Source organism: Sinocyclocheilus grahami, unplaced genomic scaffold (genome assembly GCF_001515645.1).
Source record: "Sinocyclocheilus grahami isolate Dianchi unplaced genomic scaffold, SAMN03320097.WGS_v1.1 scaffold3.1, whole genome shotgun sequence".
Taxonomy (NCBI): Eukaryota; Metazoa; Chordata; class Actinopteri; order Cypriniformes; family Cyprinidae; genus Sinocyclocheilus; species Sinocyclocheilus grahami.
In genome coordinates this window covers 3872788-3886824 of record NW_015505182.1, presented here as the reverse complement: position 1 = coordinate 3886824, position 14037 = coordinate 3872788, and the positions used below count along the sequence as shown (strand labels likewise).

Sequence of the window (14037 nt, the reverse complement as noted above, 5' to 3'; positions counted from 1 at the left end):
AGGACATAAGACATACCCACGCCGAACGAAAGACAAAGACAGGAATATATAGGAAGTGGGAATGAGTACCAGGTGCGGGCTAATAGAGCGCGCCGCCCCGCGAGTGTGCACTGATTGCTCCACCAAGCGTGTCTGAACTGACAGGACCAAAACAACCACCACGTGCAAATGACAACGACAGCGCACAGGTGAGAAGCAGAACGGAGTCGGAGAAGGTACCGGTACTGACAGGCAGTGTGTGTACACAACCACCCTATAATGATAAAAATCCACCCAGTGTTTTTTTTTTAATCTACTAAAATCTTTACCCCTTTTTCAAATCGAGCCGATCCCAGATGCCTGTCTGTGTGACGTCACACAGACAGGCCCCTCCCACGATCAGTCCGCCACCGCCGGAGAAGGTGTAGACAAGAATGACTCCTAAGCGATTGAGGTGTTTTGTTGTTGGCAGTCGTCATTTCGTCATTTCATCTGAGCCGCTGAAGACGCAATGGATTACATTTGTTTTTGAAGGGAATGCGCCCCCGATCTACCTAAATACGTCTATGTTTGCGCGAATCGTTCATGATCCAGCTTCACCTCCAGAAGAAGTGAGTATAAGGTTTTTTAATGAATCTTTGCAAATCGCCTTTCCTAATAATGTGCTAATTAGCAAGTTTCATGATGAATGCAGCTAAAGTAAACAGTCCCTCAGAGAGCAGCTTGGAAGAGAGGGGCGGGGTCAGCAGAGCTCATTAACACTTAAAGGAAACTGCTACAAAACGGCTTGCTCTGAAAAGAGCTGTTTTTGACAGAGTAAAAAAGGTGTTTTTTACACTACCATTGAGAAATTTTAACCAAACTATGTTACAGACTTTTCATTAAGACCCTAAAGAATCATATCAACTTGTGGAAAATGGGCATCCGATGACCCCTTTAAAGTGAAGTATATATGTATGTGTGTGTGATACATTGTGTTATAATTAGATATTATATTGAACTTCGATGCTGTGTTTATCTATAGCTCTCTATTATTTAATCATTGATTTTATTTTTCTTGCTGTGTTCTTCTTTCACTTTCTTTTCATCTGTCTTTTCTCTTTGTCCTTGCAGGCCTTTAGCAGGGCACATCGTATCGGGCAAAATAAAAAGGTGATGATCTATCGCTTTGTAACTCGGGCATCCGTAGAGGAGCGTATTACCCAGGTAGCCAAGCGAAAGATGATGTTAACCCATCTGGTGGTGCGTCCCGGCTTGGGCTCTAAGACGGGCTCCATGTCCAAACAGGAACTAGACGACATCCTCAAGTTTGGCACTGAGGAGCTTTTTAAAGATGACGTGGAAGCTGCCAAAGCGATGGGTGAGCTGAAGTGGTTTAAGATAAAGATTTAGACACTTTGTGGATTCCAGTAGTTCATGTCCTAAATCTCTTCAGCAGGAGATAATAAAGAAGGAGATGAGGGCAGTGTGATCCACTACGATGATAACGCCATTTCCAAACTGCTGGACCGTAGCCAGGATGCCACCGAAGACACAGAGATCCAGAACATGAACGAGTACCACACTACCATTGAGAAATTTTAACCAAACTATGTTACAGACTTTTCATTAAGACCCTAAAGAATCATATCAACTTGTGGAAAATGGGCATCCGATGACCCCTTTAAAGTGAAGTATATATGTATGTGTGTGTGATACATTGTGTTATAATTAGATATTATATTGAACTTCGATGCTGTGTTTATCTATAGCTCTCTATTATTTAATCATTGATTTTATTTTTCTTGCTGTGTTCTTCTTTCACTTTCTTTTCATCTGTCTTTTCTCTTTGTCCTTGCAGGCCTTTAGCAGGGCACATCGTATCGGGCAAAATAAAAAGGTGATGATCTATCGCTTTGTAACTCGGGCATCCGTAGAGGAGCGTATTACCCAGGTAGCCAAGCGAAAGATGATGTTAACCCATCTGGTGGTGCGTCCCGGCTTGGGCTCTAAGACGGGCTCCATGTCCAAACAGGAACTAGACGACATCCTCAAGTTTGGCACTGAGGAGCTTTTTAAAGATGACGTGGAAGCTGCCAAAGCGATGGGTGAGCTGAAGTGGTTTAAGATAAAGATTTAGACACTTTGTGGATTCCAGTAGTTCATGTCCTAAATCTCTTCAGCAGGAGATAATAAAGAAGGAGATGAGGGCAGTGTGATCCACTACGATGATAACGCCATTTCCAAACTGCTGGACCGTAGCCAGGATGCCACCGAAGACACAGAGATCCAGAACATGAACGAGTACCTGAGCTCATTCAAGGTGGCTCAGTATGTTGTGAGAGAGGAGGACGGAGAGGTGAGATACAGATGCTTTACTGTCTGTTCCTCATGCCTCATGCCAAAGATGAATGCTAGTCAATCCTTTCAAAATGAATACCTTAGACTACATTTTCTTTCACTCTTCTATGCTCAAGAAGGCATAGCCGTGCAAGTTTCAGCTTTTTTACAAAAGCTTCTTGGACTGTTGTTTTGGAGTTAGTATTGTGTTTAGGGGCAGCAGCAATATGGCTTTGTTCAGGCAGGCAATCAGATTGTAGTCTGAAAAGACAAAAAAGCTTCCGATGCAATGTTTAACCCGTTTTATTTTTTTCTTTAAAATTTGACCTGATGCATACACTACCATTCAAAAGTTTGGGGTCTGTAAAATTTTTTCGAAAGACATTAATGCTATGTAAGGATGCATTAGATTGATCAAAATTGTCAGTAAATATATTTATAATGTTGTAGAAGATTTATATTTAAACTTTCTGTTCATAAAGTATGCTTGAAAAAATATACCACATTAAGCAGCACAACTGTTTTCAACTTTGATTATAAGAAGAAATGTTTCTTGTGCAGCAAATCATCATATAAGAATAATTTCTGAAGGATCAAGTGAGACTGGAGTAATGATGCTGAAAATTTCACTTTGCCATCACAGGAATAAATTACATTTTATAATATATAAAAATCTTAAGTTGTAATAATATTTCACAATTTTACTGTATTTTGTGTATTTTATCAAATAAATATAACCTATAATTTCAAAAACATTTAAAAATCGTATTGACCCAAACTTTTCAGCGGTATATAATGTCACACAAAGTACACAACATTTGGAGCTGTGTTCGAATGTGCTCATTTTCACTCTCTTTTTCTTTTTTTGTGACATTCACTAGTGAATGCTGAGTGAGTGTCAGTGGTTTTGGACATGAATGTGTAAAATGTCGCTTGTTCTCTTATGCGCCTGAAGGGAGATGTCATTATAGACATGGGCAAAAGCAAAATTTCCAGTTTTCCATCCTCATTTCACACTGAAAGCGACTTTCGGTATGAGAAAATCTGCTGGGATTGTGCTGGTGCTAACATCCTTACTATAGAAACCCATGTAGATGCACAGCTGTCAGAACAAACTGATCAGATTTTAGCAATGGCAGAATGACAGACAGTAAGTCCAAAAGGTCAAATTTTGTGAATTTGTGTGAATTTGTATAGAGCATAGTATGCTTTGAAGTACCTTGGAGTACCATGGTATATGCATATTGTAATCATTCAGTATAATATCATTGTACTGTTAATCATCTGATACCATCACTGTACCATTGCACCACCACAGTCCTTTTTGTAAGTCTGTGTTGGAACAAAACCCTACATTATGAAGGAAAAGTTTCATCCAACTTCATAAAGGGACTAAATAATTACAAAAAAGTAATTATATTATGTCATATACAAATCCCAGATGTTAAAGAATTATTGTTAGTATACAATAAATATAATTAGATTAATTAAAGTCAATAATAGGCCCGTGATATATGATCTGCATTTGTGTGTGTGTGTGTGTGTGTGTGTGTTCTTGCAGGAAGAGGTCCAGAGGGAGATTATTAAGCAGGAAGAGAATGTTGATCCAGACTACTGGGAGAAGCTCTTGAGGCACCATTACGAGCAGCAGCAGGAGAATTTAGCCCGGAACCTGGGCAAAGGGAAACGCATCCGCAAACAGGTCAACTATAATGACGCCTCTCAGGAGGACCAAGGTACCCAAACACAGATGCTGACTGTGCTATAACGCAGCATAAAGCTGTGCATATGAGTTTACAAACAATTCATCTCAATCCTGTTCTCAGAGTGGCACGATGATCTTTCAGATAATCAATCTGAGTACTCCGTCGGGTCCGAGGATGAGGATGAAGATTTTGAGGAACGTCCTGAAGGTAGGCATCATCATATATGTATAAACACACACGCACTCTTAATGTTTAAAACTTTGGGGTCAGTATGATTTTTATTCTCTGAAAGAAATATAAACTTATATTCAGCAAGAATGCATTAAATTTATAATGTTATAAAATATATCAATTTAAAAATAAATGTTTCTTGAGCAATAAATCAGCAATATTAGAATGATTTCTGAAGGATCATGTGACACTGAAGACTGGAGTAATGACTAAAACTAAAATGGACCACAGTTATTTTCAATTTATTTCACGTAATATTGTACATTTTTATGAAATAAGAGTAGCCTTGATGAGCATAAGATACTTCTTTCAAAAACATAAAATTTTTTTACTGACTTTCATCGCACTTGGTACGCACCTCCAGGAGGACGCAGACAATCTCGCAGACAGTTGAAGAGCGATCGGGACAAACCATTGCCACCGCTGCTGGCTAGAGTTAGTGGAAGCATAGAGGTAAATCTTCTTACAATATTGTGAAAAGAGAGAGTTTGTGCGTAATTCCTTGCTTCAGGTGAAGCTTTGGCTATTTACCTTTGGGATTTCAGGTTTTGGGATTTAACGCCCGGCAGCGGAAAGCCTTCCTGAATGCGATTATGCGCTGGGGTATGCCCCCACAAGATGCCTTCAACTCTCACTGGCTGGTCCGTGACCTGAGAGGGAAAAGTGAGAAGGAGTTCAGGTATGTGTGTGTTTCTCTGTTATAGTTTGTGTATATATATATATACAAATAATTATTGAACACGTCACCATTTTTCTCAGTAAATATATTTCTAAAGGTGCTGTTGACATGACATTTTCACCAGATGTCGGTAACAACACAAGTAATCCATACATATAAAGAAAACAAATAAGTTCAGAAATTAAGTTCTGTGTAATTAAATGGAATGACCCAGGGAAAAAGTATTGAACACGCTTACTGAAATGTATTTATTACTTTGTACAAAAGCCTTTGTTGTTAATGACAGCTTCAAGACGCCTCCTGTATGGAGAAACTAGTCACATGCATTGCTCAGGTGTGATTTTGGCCCATTCTTCCACACAAACAGTCTTCAAATCTTGAAGGTTCTGTGGGCCTCTTCTATGAGCTCTGATCTGTAGTTCTTTCCATAGATTTTCTATTGGATTCAAGTCAGGTGACTGGCTGGGCCATTCTAGCAGCTTTACTTTCTTTCTCTGAAACCAATTGAGAGTTTCATTGGCTGTGTGTTTGGGATCATTGTCTCGCTAAAATGTCCACCCTTGTTTCATCTTCATCATCCTGGTAGATGGCAGCAGATTTTTATCAAGAATGTCTCAGTACATTTTTCCATTCATCCTTCCTTCAATTATATGAATTTTTCCAGTGCCACACCATGATGTTTTGGGGTGATGTGCAGTGCCATTTGACCTCCGAACATGGTGTGTATTATAGCATCCAAAGAGTACAATTTTGGTTTCATCTGACCAGACTATATTCTCCCAGTATTTCACAGACTTGTCTAAATGTGGTGCAGCAAACTTTAAACAAGCTTCATCATGCTTTTTCTTCAGCAATATAGCCTTGTGTGGTGAGGGTGCATACAGGCCACGGCGGTTGAGTGCATTACTTATTGTTTTCTTTGAAACAATTGTACCTGCTAATTCCAGGTCTTTCTAAAGATCTCAGAAAACTCTTCTGGTATTTTTTTTCACTGCTCTTGTCAGCACCTGGTCGTGGCCAGTTTATGGTGAAATTATGTTCATTCCACTTCCAGATTATGGCCCCAACAGTGCTCACTGGAACATTCAGAAGTATAGAAATGACATTTGCAGATGGAGTCCCAAGGGAAGGCCTATCCCGCCAACATGTTCTCACCCGGATTGGTGTCATGTCTCTGGTCCGCAAGAAGGTGTTGAACTACTTACTGCATTTTATGTGCACTGGTTTTTAACTTGATGGATATAAATATCTAATTTGAAGTTTATGTACTTTAACATTCTATGGCATTGTGTTGCGCTCGTTCAGCGGCCTCGTTTCGCTTCGACGGCTTTCAGCCTCACCCTGCTTCATTCTACTACGTTAATAAATCATTAGCTCATCCATAAACAAGATTTCTGCCCGAGTCCCGTCGGATTGCATCGGCTGTGGGGATGAAGACGACAACTCCCATGATTCCACACTCAGTCACGGCGTCATCAAACTACGCCTTTGTCTATTTGTTTATTTTGAATGCGCGCCCTCTAGCGGCAAAGATTACATATTGTGCCTTTAATTGAGCATTTGAACTTATTTTGTATAAAATAATCTATATAAAATAATAAAATAGCAGCTTAAATTTGACACAAAACACTTTGAATGTGTGTATAGGTTCAGGAGTTTGAGCATGTGAATGGGAAGTTTAGTACACCAGATTTGATTCCTGTGGGATTGGAGCTGAAAAAACTTACTGAAAGTGTCTCATCGGACCCCAATACGCCTGTTCCTGCCAGTCCGGTTCCGACTCAACCCAGCACACCTGTTCCTTCAGGTGTGTGAAAGTGTGCACTGGTTTGGGTGGTTTATGAGGACACAAATTTGTATAATGACATGGGTATGACAGAGGTATTACAATGTGAAGGTGGGTTAAGAGGACACTGCCCAGTACTGTAATTCAAAAGGCTTAGAAAACATACTAAAAGGGTTTTTTTTTGTTGTTGTTGAAAATCAAAAAATGCACAAAGTTTTCTGTAAAGGGTAGGTTCAGGTGTATGGTTGGTGTAGGGTGATAGAAAATACAGTTTGTACAGTATAACAACCATTATGCCTATGCAGAGTCCCGTAAACCACCAATACCAACGTGTGTTGTGTGTGTGTGTGTGCGTGCGTGCGTGCGTGCCTCCCATCCAATAAATCACAGTAATCTTTGTGTTTTGTTACTTTTTATATAAAACAAAGTCTCAGATTTCAAATTCTGTCATTTTGTTTTACAATGTTCAAACAATAAAATCTGTCACTCAATCAGTGTTTCAACCACGGAAAGAAGTCAATATAACAGCTTGTAAACAACAGAATGTCACGTAACGTCACATTTACTTCATTTTACTGAATATATGCACCATATGACATATTCATTATCATTTTTACTATTTTTTAATATTTACTGAATACATTTGTCAAGTTTTTATGACAGCCACCATTTAAATGTTTATATTTCAAAAAACGAATTGAAGAAATATAATTATGTAATTGTAAAGTTAGTATTACAACCTGACTCATGTATTACAACCTGACTCGTTAGTTTTTTTTTTCCCTTGAGAAAATTTGCTATATATTGTACCTGATATATATCCAAAATAATTGATATCGAATCAGATCGAAATCGAATCACAAACTTGGGAATCAAAAGCAAATCGAATCATGAAATTTGTCCCAAAACCCAGCCCTAGTGTGTGTGTGTGTGTGTGTGTGTGTGTATAGGTTCACTACTCAGTGAAATGCTGGTTGTTTGTGGTTAACTAGACAGTAATATTTGTTTTTACAGAAAAGACAGGGTCAGTGTCCGGTTCTCAAGAAGACAAGGAGATTACAGAACCAGAGAGTACCAAATCGCTGGACCCTGAGGTCAGACTGAAGTCATCCAAAAATATATATTTTTCTGTTTTTTATTTCTCTTGTCCTTATTAAAATCTCTATCTTCTTACAGCAGCCAGTTATGCCAGAACCCTCCACTGCACCAGAGAAAACCAATGAGGGAGAAGAACCAAAAAGCGGAAGTCCAGAAGGAAAAGGAACGGAAGAGAGCGAGAAGAATGACACCCCAATTGTCCATTCAGAGCCATCGCCGCTTAATAAACCTAGTGAGCAGTCAGCCAATCAGACACCTTTAGGTGAGGGTTCTAGACCATGCATATAATGATTCTATAAAACATTTCTCTCAATAAACAAAATATTAAAATATTTTGTTTATTCAAGACTGTGGTAAAGGGAAAGAAACTTCTCCGGAGAGAGGGGAAAATAAACCCAGCCCAGCAAAAATAGATGATAAGGAGCAAAAACCAGGTCAGTATTTGTGGTATTTGTTCATTATACTTCCAGAAACAGAATGGTCGAGATTCCAGATACATTTTATCTTCAAATTGGCACCTTAAAAAACTAATTTTCTACTAAATGGGTACAAAACTGGGCCTAAACCTTTTTTTTTTCAACAAATGTGAATTTCAGTCAAAGGAGGTGCTCAAATTTCAGAAAATGTTGTTTGTTAAATGTTTTGTTTTATTCATTTTCTGTGCATGTTTAACGCACAGAACCCCTGTTATCAAAGAATGTCTAAGTTTAGATGATTTTTTGTCATTTTTGTATTTTTATAGCATTAAAACATCCACATTTATTAGACAACATTTAGAAAAAATATATTAATTTGATAAATGATCAAATAAAAATATAAAATAACGTTTTTTTAGATAAATGTATTGTTCCCATTAATGAAAGCTTGACACGTTGTCAATGCTAAAATTTGTGTACAGATAGGAATGAGATTTCTATGTCAGTTTAATAATAAAAAGAAATAAACCTTAAGGCTTAAAAAAAATTAACTGAACACCAATGTGTACCCTATTCATGGAAAGTAGAGTACCAACCTCTCTGCTTTGTCAAACTCTGTAGTTTCTGCAGCCATTCCTGATGATTTAAAATCTGAAGACCCCCCTGAGAACCAACTGAATGGAGAGAAAGACACGAGGGACGACGTGGATGAGAGCCACAGAGATGACAAGAACAGCATCAAGACTCGTTTCATGTTTAACATCGCAGATGGAGGATTCACAGGTGAGTTGTAGTCTTATTGACGTTGTTCTGATTTGTTGTCTCGCTTCAACGGGCGTCAACACATTGGTCACGTATTGTATCATGGACAGCAGATTAAAAACTCTGGTGAATGATAGGAGAGATAAAGAATGCATGGATGTGCATGAGTGTTTATGTGTGTTCAGAATTACACACGCTATGGCAGAACGAGGAACGCGCAGCTGTGTCATCTGGCAAAATGTACGACATCTGGCACCGTCGCCATGACTACTGGCTGCTAGCTGGCATCGTAACGTATCCTCACTGTTCCTTCCATTGCGCATTTGAGCTGTCTTATTATTCCTTTAATAATCAAAGATTTTTAAAGACTTTTCTTTTCTTTTGATTTCTTTTTTTTCTTTAGGACTTTTATGAAGTTGTGAACATAAATGATTGTGATGTGCCTGTTTGAATAAATAGAATGGAGAATTACAAGGAGACCAAAAATTTCAATTGATTATGAAGTGATTATTTGATGAATAGAAGGTTCTAAAGAACAGCATTTATTTGAAATAGAAATATTTTGTAACATTATAAATGTCTTTACTTTTTTGATCAACTCAATGCATGAATAAAAGTGAATAAAAGTATTCATTTTTTATTCTAAAAAAATAATTACTGACAAGATTATTACAATTAATGGCAAAATGAATGTCTGGAAATGTAAACTGATATTTCCAACTGACACACTACAGCAAAAGATAGAAATAACTGACTTTAAACCATTTTTTAGCTGATGAAAATGCTGGTGTTCTAATCATTTTGGCCACCATTGTATATATATTCAAAAATAGTTCACCCAACTTATTCAACATTTAAAGTGCTGTTTTCCAGTACAAGATATTTGCCACTTCAGGTTGTGTGCTTCATTGTAATATTGAGTAAAGCATTTTCAGTATATGAAGCAAATCTTTAACCAGGTGCTCTCAGACATGGCTATGCCCGCTGGCAGGACATTCAGAACGACCCACGGTACACCATCCTCAATGAGCCTTTCAAGACTGAAATGCACAAAGGGAACTACTTAGAAATGAAGAATAAATTTCTTGCCAGACGTTTTAAGGTACACGTTATTGTGTGTTTTATTTGAATTAATTCAAAATAATATTTATATTCACACATTCTTCATTCACATTTTAGCTCCTGGAACAGGCTTTGGTAATTGAGGAGCAGCTTCGGCGCGCGGCATACCTGAATATGACTCAGGATCCCAGTCACCCCACCATGGCCCTCAACACACGTTTCACAGAGGTGGAGTGCCTGGCTGAGTCCCATCAGCACCTCTCCAAAGAGTCACTGGCTGGTAACAAGCCAGCCAATGCTGTGCTGCACAAAGGTCATTTTCTAAAAATATAATAAACACCCTGATGCTTGGAACTGCCCCATGTTGCTTGCTGTTAATAACTATAGCTTTATCAACCAAACATAAACTAAATGTACATTACTGTTCAAACGATTTGTTAATTCTCTTATGCTCTCCAAGGCTGGATTTATTTGATCAAAAGTACAGTAAAAACAACAATAGAGTGAAATAGTAATACAGTTTTTTTTAAACTGTTTCTATCATAATATATTTTAAAATGTAATTAATTCCTGTGATGGCAAAGCTGAATTATTAGCAGCCTTTATTCAGTCTTCAGTGTCACATGAGCCTTCATCATTTTAATATTCTGATTTGCTGCTGAAGAAACATTTATTATTATTATCAATATTATTATGTTGTGCATGCATTAATGTGATGCATTTTTTCCAGGATACTTTTAAAAAAGAAAGTTTAAAAGAACATTTATTTGAAATAGAGATATTTTGTAATATTATAAATATCTTTACTACCTATTTGATCAATTTAATGCATCCATGCTAAGTAAAATTATTCATGTTTAAAAAAAAAAAACAGTTGCTGATTAATAGTTTTGTGAAAGCTTAGTTTTTTGGGGGATTCTTTGATTAATTGAAATAAATAAATGTCTTTACTGTCACTTTTAATCAATTTAATGGATCCTAGCTGAATACTTTTAGTAATAATGAATACTTTAAGGGCAAAGTGAATATTAATTTCTTTCAAAACAAAACAACCTTTTTTCTTTGATGTTCACTGGTGTTGTTTCAGTGTTGAATCAGCTGGAAGAGCTGTTAAGCGATATGAAGGCTGATGTGACGCGGTTGCCCTCCATGCTTTCGCGGGTCCCACCCGTGTCCGCCCGGCTCCAGATGTCAGAGCGGGGCATCCTCAGCAGACTCACCAGCCGGGGCAACGAGCCGCCACCTCAGCAGGTCAGCGTGACACGTCTTTTGCCATATGTGTAATCCATATAAGATGAATAATAGATGGGCCTCATGTGGATGAACCTTCATATAAGAATGTTCTGTTTCATCTCCCCTCAGCCTTTCCTTCAGGGCTCTTTCGGCTGTTCTCAGATGTATAATAGCGGTTTCGCCGGAGGGTTCCGTGGACCTGGAGGCACTACGATGGTGAACTACAGCCAGATGCCCCTGGGGCCGTACGTCAGCGGTTAGTGGCCTACATTAGCTTTGAAATGAAGAGCGCATATAATCAAAAACCTAGTGGTCTGGTTAAAGGAACAGTTCACCCAAAAATGAACAATTTGTCATAATTTAAGGCCTGTTCTCACCAAGACAATAACTATAAAGATAACTGTAGCAATAACTGTATCAACGTCCACACCAAAGCACGATATAATGCAGTATGTGCATATTATTCCGGTATGTGCATTTGAAAAATTACTAGCCAGTGCTCTTACCTCAACCTATAAATGTTTTAACTGAGTTTTTTGTTTTTTATATATACATATATGTTTTATGTACTGTAATGTATGTTTGTTGTATGTTTCTCAGGAGATATTAATTCTCCTCTCAGGCTGTAATTGAAAATAAGAACTTAATTGACTTGCCTGGTTAAATAAAGGTTAAATAAATAAAATAAAATAAACAATTACATTCTGTTTATTATATGTATGTATGTGTCGTTTTTGTTATAGTAGTTGCATGGACTCTGCTATTCTTTTACATTTAGAATGTAAATCAAAATATTAATACAATGACAAGCACATGACGAAATTACTAAAATTAAAATATCAAGACAAAAGCTAAATCGAAATATTAATACATTCTATAATAGTATACAAATAATACTAATATAACACTGTGGGCACGCAGTCTGAGAATAAGATTTAGCTGACTGAGCTAAATACTACAGCGAGAATAAAAGTTACGCCTTCTTTCTTTGTGTAAACATTTGGGCGGTGTTATGCAAATCTTCCCACATCGTGATGTAGACTTGTGGGGGCGTGTTAGAACGAGACGTTTTAGGTAGGCGTGGTTGACTCTTAACTTTTATAAAGAATATCTCTTTGGATTTGAGACTTTAGTCTTTGCAACTTTACAGATCTTCTTTATGCACTAAGAGCTTGTAACACTCCAAAGGGAAAGGAAAAATTTAAATAGCATCATATGACCCCTTTAAATAGATTTAATATATAGAAATATCATGCTTCTGTTTTCTTCTTCTTAGTGTCCTCAAACGGACCTCCGACCCCAACCAGCCACCTAGAGAAGAAGTCCAGTGATGCTCTGCGAGATGTGGCCACACCTGATTTGAAATCAGGCAAACCTAGCGATGTTATATGCATTGAGGACTAGCACGCAGCCATTCCGTACTCTTTCTGTACAATACCTATGGACAAAACTGTGGAGAACTCCTCCAAACTATGAATATTAAACGGCAAACCTTATCAGTTGTACTTTCGTCTTTCAGAATCTGAATGTTTTAATAAATCATCTCCAATAAATTTGCCAATGTTTGCTTCTAATTTGAATGTAAAATCCTGTGGGGAACTAATTAATGAAAACTTAAGTCATGTTTTTGCATCGTGTGTGTGGGTCTGACAGGTCTTAGAAAAGGGGGCACTGTAGTGTCAGACTCACCATCTTAATGCAAGTAATAGATGTTTGTGGTGTTTTATTTGATAGTGGAAATTACATTGAAAACTTAATCCATATATAGTTTGTAGACCACAATCGAGTCTACTGCACATTTAAATTGATAAAGCCAGTGAAGACCAAAACCACATTTTGTGTTATTTTGAAAAAAAAAAAAGCTATGAATTCACTTGCTGCAAATGCCTCACACCTGAAGACAAACTTTTGCTTTGAGTAGGTATTCACTTGTTGCAAATGCCTCACACCTGAAGACAAACTTTTGCTTTGAGTAGGTTGGGAAAGCAGTGGTTTTGGATCCTGAAAGCCATGTTGAAGAGACAGCAACAAAGTCTCAAAGCCAGAAGGAATAAACACATTACTGGCTTGCTCCTGGGGCTGGGAATCAAGACTGAAGAGAGACTGGAAACTTGACACTTCTGGCATAGAGAGCTGAAACCCAGTGTGGGCCAGCTGAGATGTGGGTTTATAAATTGGTGCCTGAAACCTGGAGTGCACTGACTGGTAGCTGGCTTGTGCGGATTGCAAACCACTTGGCTGGGACACAGACTGATGATGGACTTTAGCTGACTGGTAGCTGCCGTGTGCTGACTGCAGGCCACTTGGTTGTAACACAGTCTGGTAATGAGCCTGTCCTGGTTGTTCAATGCTGGGCTGGTACTCAGACTGGTAGCGAGGTTGTGCTAACTGCAGGCTACTGGGCTGGAACACAGATTGGTAATGAGCTTTAGCTGACTGGTAGCCGGCTTGTACTGACTGCAGGCCGCTGGTTTGTTAATGGAGCCTGGTAAAGAGCTTTTCCTGGTTGTCCACTAGGCTGGGACACATCCTGGTACCTGGTTTGTGCTGACAATGGGCTACTGGGCTGGGAAAGAAGACTGGTAGCTGGCTTGTGCTGACTGTAGGCTGCCAGATTGTCATGGAGCCTGGTAACAAGCCTGTCCTTGTTGTACACTATGCTGGGGCACAGACTGGTAATGGGCTTGGGCTGGTCGTTGAACATTGGGCTTGAAAAGAAATGTCTCAGGTTACGTATGTAACCCTGGCTCCTCGAGGGAACGAGAC

At 38.4% G+C, this 14037-nt stretch overlaps 1 protein-coding gene across 1 annotated transcript in view; it reads left to right on the top strand.

The window, feature by feature from the left end:
- LOC107569158 (chromodomain-helicase-DNA-binding protein 5-like) overlaps window positions 1-12697 on the top strand; it is a 37906-nt gene extending 25209 nt beyond the window's left edge. Inside the window, 17 exon segments of the mRNA XM_016255203.1 lie at window positions 1820-2317; window positions 3860-4034; window positions 4125-4211; window positions 4600-4688; window positions 4781-4920; window positions 6004-6103; window positions 6562-6721; window positions 7715-7794; window positions 7880-8060; window positions 8146-8232; window positions 8836-8997; window positions 9162-9270; window positions 9946-10078; window positions 10156-10351; window positions 11126-11289; window positions 11401-11527; window positions 12548-12697. Of these exon segments, the coding sequence (XP_016110689.1) occupies window positions 1820-2317; window positions 3860-4034; window positions 4125-4211; window positions 4600-4688; window positions 4781-4920; window positions 6004-6103; window positions 6562-6721; window positions 7715-7794; window positions 7880-8060; window positions 8146-8232; window positions 8836-8997; window positions 9162-9270; window positions 9946-10078; window positions 10156-10351; window positions 11126-11289; window positions 11401-11527; window positions 12548-12675 (2616 nt within the window). The 3' untranslated portion in view covers window positions 12676-12697.
- The last annotated feature ends 1340 nt before the right edge of the window (window positions 12698-14037 follow it).